This window comes from Triticum aestivum, chromosome 7B, assembly GCF_018294505.1.
Source record: "Triticum aestivum cultivar Chinese Spring chromosome 7B, IWGSC CS RefSeq v2.1, whole genome shotgun sequence".
NCBI classification, from domain to species: Eukaryota; Viridiplantae; Streptophyta; class Magnoliopsida; order Poales; family Poaceae; genus Triticum; species Triticum aestivum.
In genome coordinates, this window is record NC_057813.1 from 124,733,743 (window position 1) to 124,751,400 (window position 17,658).

A 17,658-nucleotide genomic window follows, 5' to 3' on the forward strand; every position below is an offset into this window, starting at 1 on the left:
GAGTACGTCAAAGGCGTACGTTAGCTTTATAAAAGATAGAAAAATATTTACAAGAGATTACAATGTGGCGTCCACTTCACAGAAGCGTACGCCCTCCCGAATGGCAACAACGTGAAACACCATTACATCGCCACACAAAGAACCCCCCCCCCCCCTCCCCCAACATACACACCCCATGGAGAGTGAGCAACCACTATTATTTCATCTTCTCGTGCTTTGATTCAAAGGAATGTTATAGGATTTCTAGAGGATTGAAATCCTTAAAAAAAATTCTTATGTTGGTCCTTTGATTCATAGAATTAGATTTCATAGGAATTTTTCCTATGAAATATTTGTACTACATTTCATAGCAAATCTAACATCCACTCCAACCTCTTTTTACAATTCATTTGTTTTTCCTCTCGCATCAAACACTCATTGCTAATCCTATAGGATTCAAGTGGGCATGCCACTCCAACCCTATACTTTTCCTATTCCTACGTTTTTAAAATCCCACGAATCAAAGAGGCCCTCACTCATCATTGTTCGTACTCTCGTGCTCCCTCCGGTCATTTTACTCTGTGCATTAGATTTGTGTGAAGTCATACTTAATAAAGTTTGACCCAATTTATATTAGAAAATATATCAACATCTACAATACCAAATATATACCCTATGATACTACATTTTTTTGGAAAAGGGGCGCAGCCCTGGCCTCTGCATCAGAAAGATGCATACCGCCACCTTTATTAAAAGCAAATAGGTCCTACAAATGTCAGTAACTCCGTTACAAACTAGTCCCCAAACGGCTCACAAAGAGTAGGAAAATAAAAGCCACAATCGGCATGCAAAATAAAGATAGGAAAACTAATTGCCTATCCTATTACATGACCGCCATCCAAACCGGCTGAATATAGCCCGAGCTACCATCTTCCAGCGGGCAGATCGAGTAACCAAATGCTCCCTGGCCTCCGCCTGAGTGAGTAGCGACCACATACGGATCAACCTAGTAGCTCGGAAGATGACCTGCATAAAATGAGTATTTGTTGTTCTGTTAAAAACCAAATCATTCCTGCAGTTCCAGACTGCCCAAAGTAAATCACATACTCCTACACGAATGTGTTTAGCTGTTTGGGTCTCTATCCCATCCAGCCACGTCCCAAATAATGTGTTGATATTATTCGGAGGAGTAATATTAAAAGCAATGTGAACAATCCGCCAAAGAACCTTCGCCATAGAACAATCCAGAAAGAGGTGTTTGATAGTCTCGTCTTGGTCACAAAAACTACATCTCTTAGAGCCGTTCCAATTGCGCTTTGTCAAATTATCCTTGGTTAAAATAACTTGTTTATGTACAAACCACATAAACACTTTAACTCTCAGAGGGACTTTGACATTCCAAACATGTTTGGAAAAGGGAATAGTGATGACATCTAAGTACATTGATTTAACCATGAACTCTCCATTCCTGGTTAATATCCAGCTCAACGAATCTGGCCGTTGAGCAAGTTGTACATCCATCAGTCTTCTCACCAGATGAAGCCAGGCTTCCCAACGCGCTCCGGCTAGTGTTCTCCTAAATTGGATATTGAGGGGAGCGGACCTGAGTACGGTTGCAACCAGAACGTCTCTCCGTTGCATGATGTTATAAAGAGACGGATACTGTAACGCAAGAGGTGTTTCCCCTAGCCATGTATCCTCCCAGAATCTCGTTGTGGTACCATCTCCGATAATAAACTTTGTTCTGTTGAAAAAGACTGATTTAACTCTCATCAGCCCTTTCCAAAAAGTTGAGTCCGTTGGCCTCACTGTCACCTGTGACAAAGTTTTGGATTGAAGGTACTTGTTACGCAGAATCTGCGCCCACGTGGCTTCCGACTCTACAGATAACTTATACAGCCACTTGCTGAGAAGACATCTGTTTTTCACCTCAAGATTTTCGATCCCAAGACCCCCTTGGTCTTTTGGTCGGGAAATAATATCCCATTTAGTGAGTCGATATTTCCTTTTGAATCATCACTCTGCCAGAAGAAACGGGATCGATAGAAATCCAGTCTTTTCCTAACTCCAACTGGTATCTCAAAAAACGACAAAAGAAACATAGGCATGCTCGTGAGAACCGAATTAATAAGAATTAACCGGCCCCCATACGACATCAGCTTGCCCTTCTAACAACTTAGTTTCTTCTCGAATCGTTCCTCGATACACTTCCACTCTCTATTTGTTAGCTTACGATGGTGAATTGGTATACCCAAATACGTAAAAGGTAAACTCCCAATTTCACACCCGAACAATTGCTTATAGGCCTCTTGTTCTTCTTTGGCTCTTACAAAGCAGAACAATTCACTCTTGTGAAAGTTAATCTTTAATCCCGTTAATTGTTCGAATAAGCATAACACCAGCTTCATGTTTCGTGCTTTTGCCAAGTCATGCTCCATGAAAAGGATAGTATCATCAGCGTATTGTAGGATAGACACCCCTCCATCAACTAGATGAGGCACGAGGCTACCTACTTGGCCAGCATCCTTTGCCCTACCTATTAGAATGGCCAACATGTCAGCTACGATGTTGAACAAAATAGGTGATATCGGATCTCCTTATCTCAGGCCTTTATGTGTCTGGAAATAGTGACCTATGTCATCATTCACTTTGATTCCAACACTCCCTTTTTGCGTAAAAGATTCAACCTAGTTTCTCCAAGCCGGGTCGAAACCTTTCATGCGCAAAGCTTGTTGTAGAAACGGCCATTTAAATTTATCGTACGCCTTTTCGAAATCTACTTTGAAAACAACCCCATCTAGTTTTTTCGTATGGAGTTCATGGAGGGTCTCATGCAGGACTACAACCCCTTCTAGGATGTTTCTGTCTGGCATGAAAGCAGTTTGGGTCGGTTGCACCACAGAATGCGTAATCTGTGTGAGTCTATTAGTCCCAACCTTGGTAAAATTTTTGAAACTAACATTAAGAAGACAAATAGGCCTAAACTGCTCAATTCTCACAGCCTCTGTTTTCTTTGGTAGTAATGTTATTGTTCCAAAATTCAAATGAAACAACTGAAGCTGTCCAGAGAACAGATCGTGGAACATCGGTAACAGATCCCCTTTAATAATATGCCAACACCTCTTATAAAACTCCACAGGAAATCCATTCGGCCCCGGAGCTTTATTATTCTTCATCTGCGCAATTGCATCAAACACTTCTTTCTCCGAGAATGGTGCAGTCAATACCTCATTCTCATCGGCAGCCAACTGAGGCACATCCTCAATTCTCGACTCATCCAAGGACACAAAGTTATCCTCTGGAGGCCCAAAAAGCTGCTTGTAATAGTTGGTAATGTAAATTTTTGGGTTCTCTTGTCCTATGATCGTTCCTTCGTCTTGCTCAAGCTGAAAGATTCTTTTCTTTCTGTGCTTGCCATTGGCAATCATATGGAAGAATTGAGTATTGGCGTCCCCTTGGACAACTTTACGGACCTTAGCTCGCAATGCCCATTTCAACTCCTCTTCACTCAATAGCTCTTTCAATCTCATCTCCGCATCCACTTTAGCCTGAAGCTATGAGGAATGCAAAATTGTGGACTCGGCTTTCACATCTAAGGACTGAATAAGTGTAAGGAGTCTCTCCTTTTCAATCTTATAAATCCCACTAAGATGTTTAGCCCATCCTCGCAAGAAACTTCTCAAATTCCTAATCTTATTCTGCCATCTCTCAATAGGAGAACTTCCTCCTGCATCTTTCGCCCATTCTCTGGCTATCAGATCCAGGAACCCTTCTCTTTCAAACCACGCAAGTTCAAAAGAGAAAGTATATTTGTTACCCACATGTGTTGCCTCCCCAGAATCCACTAGCAGAGATGTGTGGTCTGAGATACCGCGAGATAATGCTTGGACTGTAACCAAGAGGAATTTCTATTCCCACTCAACGCTTGCTAGGACTCTATCTAGCTTCTCATACGTCGGGTTTTGCAAAGTATTAGCCCACGTGAATTTTTGACCTGAAAGCTCTATCTCTCTAAGATCCAAGCTTTCGATGATGGTATTAAACATAAACGACCACCTAGCGTCGAAATTATCATTGTTTTTTTCATATCTCCTTCTAATAATGTTGAAATCTCCTCCAACCAAAATTGGGAGCTGTTCAGATCCGCAAATCCGGACAAGATCCGACAAAAGGTCTGGTTTTAGTTCTGGCTGTGCGGCCCCATACACCGCAATCAGTGCCCAATTAAAGCCATTGACTTTGGATCTTACCCGAAATTTGATGGCAAAGTCACCCATAACTACAGTTCGGACTTCCAGCGTCTCACACTTCACCCCAAGAAGGACCCCCTGATCTACCCCTTGGAGGAAGGCAATGCCAATCAAAATCGATACCACCGGACAAAGTGTTCAGAAACTGAGGAGAGAAATTGTCCCTTCCCATCTCGGAAAAGGCAACAAAATCCAATTTATGCTCAATGGAAGCATCCGCAAGAAACCTTCGTTTAGCCAAGTCCAACAGACCTCTGCTATTCCGGAAGATACCTCTCATAGTTCATCATGGAATGTTTTTGCTGTATGGACCCTAGCACTCCTATGCACCGCGGATGTTGGATAAATCTTACACCTCCACTTTCGCTTAGGCTTGTTATCCTCCTCTATCCGGTCCTCACAACCGAGCTCCGCGGCCCTAACCTCCAGTTCCTCTACCGTAGCACTCTCCTCTAGGGGTAACAAGCCATCATCCGCCTCAGTCTCATTGAGTGGATGGGCAAGATCCGCACACAGCGAATCGAGCACCCTGACTCCCAAAGCATCAATATCAGAATTGTTCATAGGTTTAACCGCAGCTAGATTACGGATCAATTCTAAGGCACGATCCGCTTCTAGGTCGAGAATGTCATTAACAGAATTTGAAATTTCACTATCATTACTACCCAGTGAAACTCCTAACTCATTTGCATTGTGGATGATCTCATCATTAGTAAAATGCAAAATAGAATTCGAAATATTGACTGACATACCAGTAGTGACCTACATGTCACGAAGCTTGGCCGCCCGCATGGCGCACCTCAACTGTATATCATCAACATCCGCCTTGTCCTGAAGGCGACAGCTCATCCGTCTGTCCTCAGACACAGGATCCGAAATGCCACCAAAAGCGATGACCACCTCTCTGGTTGCCCCGTTGGTGGTAAGGCCACCTGCCCCACCTCCAACGGACGGCCCAGTAAAAGCAGACGGAGACCCGCCGACCACTGCCGGCGAGCGCGGGGCCAGTGGGGGCTGGGCCGCCTGCCCAGACTCCCCACCGGGCGTCCTACGCAGTGGAGAGAGGGCGGGGGCCGCCTGCCCCCATGCCCCACCCAACCCGACAATCGGACTCGACTCGGGGCTAGTTGTCAACCCAGCCTGCGTCAGCATGTCAGACGACGCCCCAGGTCCATCCATCCGTACCAACGTAGAGGGGGAGAGAGCCGAGGCCTCTTGCCCGAGCCCCCCTCCCAGAGCAATCCCATCACCACAGGGCGACGCTGCCACCACAGTTGTCAGTCCTGACGGAGACCTCCCAAGCAGCGAGCCAACAGCAGTGGGGGAGGTCATTTGCTGAAGACCGTCCCTCCCAACCGGAGAGCCCAGAGCCTCAGCAAAGTCCAGTGAAGGCAACGTGTGCTCAATCATATCCTCAGAATCAACCCTGTCGCTCCACAACCTGGGTGGCGCGAAAGTCGCCTGAAACGAACCGAATCTCAAGGTACTCATAGGGACAGTCGTAGAATGAGCCACCCCATTTCCGTGCGTCTGAGGGTCAGCAACCGGGCCATTGGGCAACTCATGCCCATCATCCCCCTGTCGGTCCTCCGAGTTACCTGAGCCATCGTTCTTATCATGCCTGTCCACATCCATCCCAGCCAAAGCCTGAGCGAAATACTCAGAATCCTCAAACTTAATATCAATGTTATAAACGAGGCCCTTATGCATCCACTTGACGACATCAGGAACGAACTCTATATCCAGCACACTTACCAACACCCTAGCCACCACGTTGGCCCGTGTAAAGGGCATATCAACTCTCTTAGGTCTGCCAACCAGAATCCCCAAACTTGCAGCAACCCGAACATCCCGAATCAGCTTGGATGGGACTCCCGAGAACCTCAACCAAACCTGAGTGAGTGGCTTTCCCTGCGGCTCCACCTTCTTCCACTCAAGAAACTCAAGAATGCACTCCGTTCCGGGAACTCTGCATAGCCCAAAACTGAGAAGACGCTCCAGGTCCTCTACACTCGGAAACTCAACATTATAGCTGTTGTCCTCAAGGAGAATAAGCTCCCACTAAAATTCCCCCGGAGCTAACTCCCTGAGTCGCTTGATTATTTGATCCTCAGACACGTCACCTTTCGTGACTTTGACCACACCCGTAGTCGAGCTCTGAGTCTCCTCAGGGACCTCCTCCGCACAGGGAGACTCGAAGAACATCATCTCAGCACAACAGACACCATAAATCGTGATACTCGGCATCTGATCTCTCAGTATCGGGCACTCTCCGTGTCGTGCACTGGTTTGAGGCAGGTGTCACAAAGCTCAGTAACACACTCAGCAATGAAATGGCCTCGCTCACCACACCGATAACACATCATCTTCTCTTTTTTCCTTGCCCACTTAGAAGCTCTCTCACCCTCAGACTGGTCAGCAGCTTGAGAAGCAGGCACCACTACCGGCTCAGACACCGGAACCTCAGCAGCGGCCAGCGCCGTTACCACCTCCATAGCCTCACCGGACAGGGCAACCATCTGTCCAGTCGTAGGCATCTCAGAAGCGGTCATGGGCTCCGCCACGACCGTCGATGGAGGAGGTTGTCAGAACTGATTCCTCCCACCGCGACCACCATGATGTCCTCGGAAACCACCTCTCGGCCGGCGATCCGGGCCAGAGGCGCCCTCGACAAAGCCACATGGAGGTCCAAGAAACGGTCTTTCCGCTGTTCCATCACTCTGCCAGGCATAGCCTCGCCCACCACCGGCCGAGGAGGAGCCACGGTGCTGACCCTCGCCATACGCATCGATGCCATCATCGCCCCACTGACCCCGGGGCGCCGCGGTATGAGCACGGTTGAGACCCACGCCACCACCACCCCCTTGCTGCGTCGTCGCGGTCGGCACCGGCCCGAAGCGCTGAGGTGGCCTAGCAGCCACATGAGGGGGCGGTGCCCTTGGCGGATGCCCCTACGCCGAGGCTGCTTGCGCTGTATGCCGACAGTAGCGCCGGGCGCAGGTGGCCGCTGCCCAACTGGCGCAGCACCGCGACCCGCCAAAGCCGGCCCAGGGGGCGCCGCCGGTCGCGGCCCCAATGGAGCAGGCCCGCCCGCTGCCGGTCGCGGTCCCGTCGCCGGCGCCGGTCTAGGCCCTGCTCCAAACCCTGACGCGCGCTGGCCAGGAGCGGCCCCAGCGCCTCGGCCGATCGATCCAGACGGCATAGGAGGTCGCTGACCCGCCGGAGGGGCTACACCACGTCCAGCCTGCGCACCCGCAGGAGTCCCCGATGGCCTCGGGCCAGCATTGCTGACGCCACGTCCCCCCGCCATGCCAGGAGGAGGAACACGTGTCGCTCATCCAAACCCACACGAAGGAAAACTAGGCTTTGCAAAACGAAGAACCCTAGTCGGCGGCAGCGCAGAATCACGTAGACTCGACGGTACACACTCGACGGGAGCACCAGAACCCGCATCGCTAATTGCCTGGGCCCCATACCCAGCGATTGCGGCTGCAGTCGGCCCAACTTGCACACCCCCATGTTGGGCCACCCGTCCAGCACCAGCCTGCTCCAACTCCGGCCCAAACTGGCCCAGGATCTCGTTCAAACGCTCAGCTCTGGCCGCCCGGATCTCAGCCACGGAGGTGGTCACCGGCGCTGGCGGCTGCACGTTGATCCTGCCCTTCCCCTTCTTCTTCTTACGTACTACGCGAGTCCACGAATCGGAATCGAAAAAATCAGCTAAAGTTATGGGTTTGAGACATACCTTCGGAAGGGGGCCTTTCCATGCCCGACCTGCGGTCACCGCCGTCGTCCTCCGGTGGATGATCCGGCGTACCACCTCCACTCTCTCTTCAGAATGCAGTCCTTGTCTCGTCGGATCGTCCAACGGCACGACCCCGTCAACGATCGTGGCCACCTCCTTCTCCGAGTACCCTGGGTTGAAAGCTTCGCAGATCACATCTGACGGCGTGGGCGAGTAGTCCTCCAGCGTCTCGCTGGCGAGTTCGTCATCGTCGTCGTCCTCATCCGACCCCGCGAGGATCCAGAACCGGCCGCCGATCTGCCTACCACCATTGTCAACGCACCCTGCCGGCCGGACCGCGGCGGACGCCGCGGACGCCGCCCGGGACGCGCCAGACATCGCCTATCGCCTCTGAAGAACCGTTTCTTCGTGCCCTATGATACTACATTTCATAGTGAATCTAAAAATATTGGTTTGGTATTGTGAATGTTGATATATTGTTTTATAAGTTTGATCAAAGTAAAGATATTTTGACTTCGCACAAAATTTATATGCAAACTAAAAAGGACAGGAGAGAGTACTAGCATTTGCACCTCCAGTACACTGCGAGAAGTCCTTATTTCCCCATCTAAAGCTAAACATTCCTTTATGTATTGCCTACGACTGACTTACGAGTCCTAGCTTTGCAGTTTAACACACGAAACGCACTCCGGTCGGCAGTCAACAGGACGACCTCTTTGGGCGCCGGCCGGCCGGAATCGTGCAAAACAAGCCGAAGAGCCAGCCGCAAAGCTGTCGCCGCGCGTTTCCATCCCCAGCCAACCGGAGAACGACGCGCGCGCATGCGGACACGCACAACACGACGTACCAAGTCCAAAAAGGCTCGACAGAAAGACACCATTTTGTACAGTGGGTCATGACCTGGCGAAACGCCTTGGAGCAGCCGAACAGCGCTGCAAACGCTGTCCGTGGCTCACTGGCTTCGTTGATTAATTATTAAGGAATATTCCTTTAGCTGAGGTTGATTAACCGTGGGGGGATGTGGCTGACATGCGGGGCCCGGCCAGTGCGGCCCCGCCGACCGCTCCGTCCACCCAGCGGAGATGTCCAAGTCGCAAACCAGTCGGATTTCGGGCAACTGGCACCGGGCCATCCCTGCGCGCGCGGCGTGCCGTTTTTTCCATGCCGTCCGCGGCCTCCACGCGAGCAGAGCGCCGGGGTCGCACGTTCAAACATTGCGTGTTCAACGGTCAACATTCAAACGCTTCGACCCAACCACAACCAAACGAACAAAATAATCCTCCGCCCCGCACAAGTCCACGAGTCCCCGTCTCCCCCCTCCCAACCCCGCGTGCGTACGTCACGCTGCTTCCCTCCTCCCACTCCACAACCTATATATCCCTCTCCTCCACCGCACTACCTCCCCCAGTCCTCGAGCTTTTCTCCCTCCGTTCCAACTTCCAACCGACGCCAACGACTTCAACTCCATTCCATTCAACGTTTCCGGCCGCCGCAACGTGCGACTCGATCACCTCTTCTCTGTCCCAACTAGCGCGCGGCTCGTCCGGAAGATGGTTCTGCCCATGTCGCGGGCGACGAGGCTGGTGCCGGAGCTGCCGCTCCTGCGGCGGGGCAGGCGCCCGCAGGTGGCGGACGCCGGGAACGAGGAGGAGCTGGCCGTGCCGGCGCACTTCCGGTGCCCGATCTCGCTGGAGCTGATGAAGGACCCGGTCACGGCGCCCACGGGGATCACCTACGACCGGGAGAGCGTGGAGGGGTGGCTGGCGCGGGGCCGCGGCACGTGCCCCGTCACCGGCGGGCCCGTGCGGCTCACCGACCTCGTCCCTAACCACGCCACGCGCCGCATGATCCAGGACTGGTGCGTCGCCAACCAGGCCGAGCGGGTGCCCACGCCCAAGGTGCCCGTCGCCGAGGCCGACGCGGCCGAGGTGCTCGCCGCCGTGTCCGCTGCCGCCAGGCGCGGAAACGCGGCGGCCTGCGGGCTGCTCGCCGCCAGGGCCAGGGCGATCGGCAAGGAGAGCGACCGCAACCGCCGGTGCCTCGCGGCTGCCGGCGCTGCCCGCCAGCTCTCGTCGGCTTTCCAGAGCCTCGCCGGAGAGCCCGTGGAGGGCACCAGCGCTGCCGTCTTGGGCGCGCTGAGGAAGATCTTGGCGGCTCTTACCGTGTTCTTCCCGCTCGACGACGAGGCGCGGCGCTGCATTGCCTCACCGGCGTCCCTCAAGACCCTCGTCTCGGTGCTCTCCCACGGCGACCTCGCCGCGCGGGCCAGCGCCGCCATCGTCCTCCGCGAGCTCGCCTCGTCCGCCGACCGGCACACCGTCGACATCATCTCGAGAACGCCCGGCTTGTGCAGCGCGCTCGTCGGCCTCGTCAGGAACCCCGTCTCCCCGCAGGCCACCAAGGCCGCGCTCGTCACGGCCTACTACCTCGTCTCCGGCAGCGACCGCGCGGCCGCCCGCTTCGCGGAGCTAGGTGCGGTGCCCGTCGTGGCGGAGCTCCTCGTGGACGCCGACAAGGGGACGAGCGAGAAGGCACTGGCCGTGCTCGACAGCGTCCTCTGCGCCGACGCCGGCCTCGAGTCCGCGCGTGCGCACGCGCTGGTCGTGCCAGTGCTGGTCAAGAAGATATTCCGCGTGTCCGACATGGCCACGGAGTTCGCCGTCTCCGCGCTCTGGCGCCTCTGCCGCGCCGCGGACGCCGGCGCCGGCGCGTGCTGCGCCGAGGCGCTGCGTGTGGGCGCCTTCCAGAAGCTGCTCCTGCTGCTCCAGGTGGGCTGCGGCGGGGTCACCAAGGACCGGGCCAGCGAGCTGCTCAAGCTGCTCAATGGCTTCAGGGGCAGCGTAGAGTGCATCGAGACGGTGGACTTCAAGGGGCTCAAGAGGCCATTTTGACCGGTGTAGATGCTGGATTTTTTGGCGTCTGCTTTCACCTTTGTTTTAGATTGTTTTGGGAGCTAGATTAGATGTGTGCATAAAACAAACATACTCCAGGATGACTAGATTTTGATTTTTCTTTACACTGTAATTGCATACTTGCACACAAAGTGATCAACACAGAAGAGAACTGAACATTATTTAATTGTTGCCATATTTAATTTTTGCACAATCCAAATGTTATTCCGTGTAATTTACGATTTTGAAGTGAGCCTCCCATTACAGCAGTGCCCAGAATTCCACGAGGAGTTGGGAAACATGAGATTACAAAAAAGAAACAAATAAACATCAAACTGAGCAGTAATCCATAGATCGGCCCAGGCTCATCCACTATCTATGATCAAACAAATTTGAAAATAAATATAGAAACACAAGTAAAAGCAAAATCTGAAATGTTTTGGCACTGAAAGTGAAAGATGCTCGAGTGTGTCCGGAGCGTGCAAAATTCATGGGCAAATGGCATTTTTTTTTGCGGAATAATTCTTGTATTACTCGATCGAAACACAGTTACAGTCACGCTTAACAACGTCCAAAACGGCATCTGGTCCTGACCCAAGCCATACAGCAATTCGGCCTTGAGTCCTCCCATAGTTGGCCAAAACATGACTAGAATTATTACAACTACGATGGATATGAGTAATACAAGAACTACGTTCGGACATACTATCTTTAATCTCTCTAATAAGAAAGGCATATTTTGATCTATTTGTATCTCCACTTTTCACCATGTTCACTGCTTTCAAACTGTCGCTTTCAATATAAATTGGTAGACTATGGGCAAATGGCATTTGAAAGCTCTAGGGGGGGAATCAGGTCTTCAAAATGTTTTTGAGTTTCTTGGACAACCTTTTCTTTTTTTGCCATGGGCACCTCAAATGTGCTCCTAGCACACTCAAACATCTTGGATGCTATTTTTTTAGATATTTTCTATTTTTCTGACAACAGATTTTATCTTTAGAACATGTATTTTTCTATTTTATTTGAATTTATCTGACGCCGCTCTCCAAACTGAGGCACGTTTCTCACGCCATCTTATCTCTGCCATTTTGTTGTGCTCGTCCAATGTTCAGACTGCCGATGTGCTTGCCTTCATCTGATCGTGGAGTCGTCGTGTTTCACATTCTTTTCGTTTCCTTTAGAAAAAACCGAGTAGTAGTAGGTACGTGTTTCACATTCATTCCTGAATCAAAACAAACAAGTACGATTTGATGATCCCAACAGCTCCCTTTGCTTTATTAGAGCAGATCGAAAGGCGCGAATTTCTCCCATTTATTCCACACACGTTCACAAAGAGAGACAGACGGCCAAAAAAGAAAACCTTTGGAGCTGTAAAGCTCAAGCTTTCCTCGCCATTCCAATGGCCGGCACGTACGCCGACGAGCCGTCACGCCACTCGCCGCCAGATCGGCTCCACGAGGTCGTCTCGTCGACCACCGTTCACCGTGCGTCGACCGCACTCCGGTTTGCTCGTCGTCGCCGACTGATTGGGCAACGAGCTTCGTTCCGTCTGCCTCCGTTCAACGCCTAACTATAAAAAAAAATGAAACTCCATGGGCACTAGCACCCACGGTTTATTGATATAGAAGAAGCATCCCTCATGAGAATTCCAGAAATTCGTCCCCGACGTGGATCGAACTCTGGTCGTTAGGTTTACAATCATGCGCCCCCAACCACTGGGCTATGCCCACGTCCTCCACGTCGGGGACCAGAGTTCCAGAAATTCGGCGCATGATTGTAAACCTAACGACCAGAGTTCGATCCACGTCGGGGACGAATTTCTGGAATTCTCATGAGGGATGCTTCTTCTATATCAATAAAACCGTGGGTGCTAGTGCCCATGAAGTTTCATTTTTTTTCAACGCCTAACTATAACTAACTAAAGCATTCAGCTGTGAGCTCAGCCACGACAGTCGACAGCAACCTACGCGACGGAGTAGACCACTGGACCCGGTCGACGCCCGTGGGGGCGCGGTAGCGGTGGATGGCCGGAACCCATACTGCACGGACCGGCGCCGACGACGACTCCTCGCTATCGATCGGATCACAAGTCTGTCCGGTCCGCCTCTCCCTTTCTGCACTTGGCCCGGTCGGCCGCTGCTCGAGCTAGTGCCATGCGAAACGGACATGGAATTTCAGTCGCCAGAATGTGGCTGCAGCAGGTTTGCACGTCCGAGTTGAGTGGAGGCTAGTTTGGCCACGACATGCAGGATGCAGCGGTGTGTCGGTCAGGAGTCAGGAGGCCGACTGACGAGTGGGATAGGCTACGTGTGGAACGTGTTGCCAGCGGGCTGGCTGTATAGGTGTACGATGGTGTTGTCATACGGCGGCAAAATTTCATGTTTTGACCCTTTTCTGATACCTATTTTAGATATGATCCTAGTTTGATTTTTTTTTCGAGATCTGACCATTTTGCTACCGCCAGAGTCCATGGCGGTATGGTGTAACAGCCTACCGTTAGGGACCTTGGCGGTAAGAAACATCCCTACCGCCAAACATAATGGCGATAGCAAGTACAACCCCTACCGTCAAGGGGCTTGGCAGTAGGCACGAGCACGCACTGTGTTCAATACTTAGCAAAATTTCACGGTAGGGCATGCAATCCTACCGGCGGTAGCAAAAGGGTCAGATCTCGAAAAAAAAATCAAACTAGGGTCATATCTAAAATAGGTATCGAAAAAGGGTCGAAACACGAAATTTAGCATCATATGGCAGATGTGATCATGGTGCGTACGATCGTGCGCTCTGGGAGGCTCCCACAAGCGAACGACGCCCTAGACGCGTCCTCGTCGATGTCCCCACTGTCAGACTACTTACCCACCCCTCTTCCCTCACACACATGTAGAGAATTTCCATGCTGCAACAGGAAAACTTGCAAAAAAATGTTCGGAAATTGTTGTACTGCAACATAGAGAATAGCCATGCTACGGAAAGAGAAAATTTCCCACATGACTTCAGGAAATGCCATGCTACAAGAGGATAATTATCGTGCTACATCATACTTCCTCCGTTTCTAAATATTTGTTTTTCTAGAGATTTTAACAACTGACTACCTACGGAGCAAAATGAGTGAATCTACACTCTAAAATATGTCTATATACATCCGTATATGGTAGTTCATTTGAAATCTCTAAAAAGACAACTATTTAGGAACATAGGGAGTAGAAAATTGCCATGACGTAGAATAGAGAATGAAATGCTACAACATAGAGAATTTCCATGGTACAGTGCAGAAAATATTCACCCTGTTCAGAAATTGCAGATGCTATATCAAAGGGATATGTCGTATTTTTCGGAAAATGAGTTGCCATGCTATAGCATATATAGTTGCTGGTGTAGATGTCTAAAGAAACAAAAAAAAATGTCTTCGCCAAAAAAATAGAATCGGAGCAAAAGATTATGTCTTCGCACCAAGAATCACACGCAATCGGAGGGGTAGCGTTGCATTCGGACCATAACAGCTTGAGCCAACATTCGCTCATTATCATTCCCATTTGAGATAAGGCTGGGAAAAATAGAAAAGAAAAACAACGCAGACAAGCCAGGTCAGCAAAATCCACTGCAATTGCAAAAATAAAGCCTGGAGATCTATAACAGACATCAATTTCAGAATTGTGGTGTTTCTTGGGCGACACTTGTTTTACCGCAAAAAACATAAGGATCCTTTAATGAACAAACAAAAACTAGCAGATCAACAAGGACAGCAGTAATCCACCACAATGCAAAACAAAAACCGGTGATCCAGAACGGTCATCGATTTCAGACTTAAAAGTTAAAACTACAGTCTGCACCTCTGAAATACTCAAAAGTGCATCTAATACACTCCCGAAATCTAAAGCACTCAAAAGACCAAGAACATCCTGTATAAACGAGCTATGAAAGCAAATAAGAGCAGAAAATCTTTACTGAACAATCGACGGAATTTGTTGTCTTGTTCCAATAAAATGGGCCGGGGGAACCCCTTTTCATCAATTTTTTTTGTCAAATCATGTTTTGCCACGTGTGCATCTGTGCAATTTGCCCTCTGCCGTGATTTTTGTCCAGTTCATTCGTGAGCGCCCATACCAATCTTGAGATCGGTTCTTTGCAATCCCCACTCCTGGGAATGTTGAACTCAGAATGATTTCCTTGGCATGTTTCTTTACGCAAGGATCAATCACGGTGGCCTAACACATGGCAAAAAGCGTCTACAAAAACACAACGAAAAGCATGAAAGCAAGAAACATGTCATAACCTAACTCTTAACCAAGTGACTCCCATCCCTAGTAAGAAATATCACATCTCTTCTATAAGGAACCATGAAGCAACTAAGATGTTGCCGTTATATAAACTGGAAAAACCTCCCTGAGGAGAGAACACCACTGATACTTAGCAGCTGTGACTACAAATTAGTATCACTTCTAGGGCTTTGACAAAAAAACACTGAACAAAGATAAGTTGGCGTGCAGCCAAGAAAATACTTTAAATAGACATTGTATGTTTACCAGAACTAAACTTTAAGTAGACTGAGACCACAACCATGAAAAATAATACTATAAACAGGCAAAATGCAGATAGCGAGGTCAGCAAAACCCGCTGCAATGCAAAATAAAGCCTGAGGATCTATAACAGTCATCAACTTTGGAATTGTGTGATGTTTCTGACCACAATGCAAAGAAAATAGGGATGCGTTAATGAACAAACAAAAACTAGCAGATCAACAAGAACAGCAGTAACCCACCACAATGCAAAACAAAACCCAGTGATTCATAACAGTCATTCGATTCCTGACTCACGATTCCAGTCTGCATCTCTGAAATGCTCAAAAGCGCATCAAATCCACTCCCGAAATCTGAAGCACTCAAAAGACCAAGAACATCATGTACAAACGAGCTTTGAAAACTAATAAGAGCAGAACATCTTTACTGAACTAACGCATTAAGCTAGCATCTCTTAACCGCACACTATTCAATGGAATCAGTGATCATGCTCCCTTGCCGCGAAAACATTCTTACCATCAAAACAGGCCACAATTTGCCGATTCTAGGATGCTCGCATTGTAATCGATTGCAGGTCATCAATACAGTTTCAGGTAAGCTCATCTCACTCCCATCAGTCGATCAGGTCCATTATCGCCTTGGTCACCTCCCTGGCAAGGTCGCTGCGGCGCAGCTCCACCTTCATCTGTTGTACCCTCTGCTTCTTGATCTTCTCGTCCAGCAAGCGTGCCTTGTTGTCGTCCATCTTTCCGAACTCCCGCTTGAACATGCCCGAGGCCTCCATCTTCTTCACCTCCTCCGCGAGGTATGGGTACAACTCACACATCTCCTCAAATCCCTTGGGCTCGTGGTCGTTCGCCTTGGCGGTGGGAGCAGCAGTAGAAGCGGTGGCAGCGCGGGACCTGTACTTGTGGCCGCTCCAGAGGATCTTGGACAGGTCGAAGAGCCGGCGGTCGTGTTCTTTGGTCGGGAGCTCGTACTTCTTGGCGGCTGACACATACCGATGCTTGAGGCTTTTGACCTTCCCCTGGAGCTCCTTGCTGCTGTAGGCACGGTTGTCGAGCTTTCCGGCGAGGGCTTCGACCAGTGCGTCGGGCTGCGGCAGCACGCCGTGCTCTTTTTGGTGAGCGGCGAGGGCCTCGAGGATACGGACCTCGTCGTTGGTGGACCAGACGCGGTGGAAAGCAAGGCGCGGCTTCTTGGCCTCCGGGGCCTTCGCCTCCTGCTTCGGAGATGGCTTCGGCGGCGGCTCATCTTTGTCAGATTCGGAACCCCCATCCTCCTCCTCGTCGGAACTGTCGGAGTCCTCACTCTGTCGCGCCGGCGGAGGCTGCTTCTTGGGGGCAGTGTTCGGGGCCGCGTGGGATGGCTCCTCCTCCTCCTCTTCAGAGGTCTCGGACTCCTCGTTCTTCTGCGGCGGCGGAGGCGGGTTCTTGCGGGCAGGGGCACGAGACAAGGCGATGGTCTCTTCGTCCTCGGACTCGTCTGCGCCCGAGTGCGTCTCGTCAGAGGAGGCAGCCGCCGGCGGCGGCGGCGGCGGTGGCCTCTTCTCGCCGCGCTTCTTGGCCATGGTCGGAGAAGTAGGGTTGAGCGTTTGGGAGAAGAGGTGGGTGGCGGCGCCGGACAAAGGTGGGGTTTCCCTTCTTCGGGTGTCGGGTCTCCTTTCATCAAGCCACAGTCGGCTTATAAGGCCCAGGTGGGCTTCCTCTTTCTTTTGGTTTCAGCCGGCCCATCTGTAATATCAATGCATTTTCGTGTCAGTATTATATCCAGCCCAACCCAAAAATGTTGAAATAACATTTTTCTCCTTTGCAGTTTAAGAAAACCAAATGTTTAAGATGAATTCTGTTCAAGTTCCTTCCAAGAAAAAGAAACAAGACCAGCCAGGACTAGCCCTTGGCGGCATATTTTAATAGGAGAGGCAACCTGAGCACCCTGACGAGCACGTGTCCTGAGCATGGGTGGGCAGCGTGCACAACTGCATAGCCTGCCAACAAAGCAATGCTCTGTACTTTGTTTGATTCATACTCCTTCGTATTGTACTTTGTTTGATTCCTAGAACCATGGAGGCGCGGTGGATCCCGGTCCTTGTCCGCAGGAGGGCTTCGTTTTTAGTTTTTTTTAGTTTAGGTAGGGTTTGTGCCATGCTTAGGAACACGAGTCAGCAACAATTTTCTAAAGATGAAATAAAGTTCTCCCCATCTAGCCCCTGTCCAGGTGGTGCTTCTAACATTGTCGGAGAGGCGTGTGGAGGTGTGTCTTGGGCGAATATCATG

General features: G+C 50.6%; 2 protein-coding genes across 2 annotated transcripts; one reads left to right on the top strand and one right to left on the bottom strand.

Moving 5' to 3' along the window:
* Window positions 1-9,364: 9,364 nt before the first annotated feature.
* On the top strand, window positions 9,365-11,052 carry LOC123162708 (U-box domain-containing protein 21-like). Its single transcript, XM_044580483.1, has one exon. It carries the CDS (start codon window positions 9,525-9,527, stop codon window positions 10,863-10,865), a length of 1,341 nt encoding a protein of 446 aa, XP_044436418.1. The 5' UTR covers window positions 9,365-9,524; the 3' UTR covers window positions 10,866-11,052.
* Window positions 11,053-15,646: 4,594 nt separating this feature from the next.
* LOC123160754 (nucleolar protein dao-5) lies at window positions 15,647-17,038 on the bottom strand. The gene has a single exon (XM_044578592.1). It carries the CDS (start codon window positions 16,950-16,952, stop codon window positions 15,996-15,998), a length of 957 nt encoding a protein of 318 aa, XP_044434527.1. The 5' UTR covers window positions 16,953-17,038; the 3' UTR covers window positions 15,647-15,995.
* Window positions 17,039-17,658: the final 620 nt, after the last annotated feature.

Bases quoted from the DNA above. Each gene is read 5' to 3' on its own strand.
- LOC123162708 (XM_044580483.1), top strand. From the start codon at position 9,525: ATGGTTCTGCCCATGTCGCGGGCGACGAGGCTGGTGCCGGAGCTGCCG.
- LOC123160754 (XM_044578592.1), bottom strand. From the start codon at position 16,952: ATGGCCAAGAAGCGCGGCGAGAAGAGGCCACCGCCGCCGCCGCCGCCG.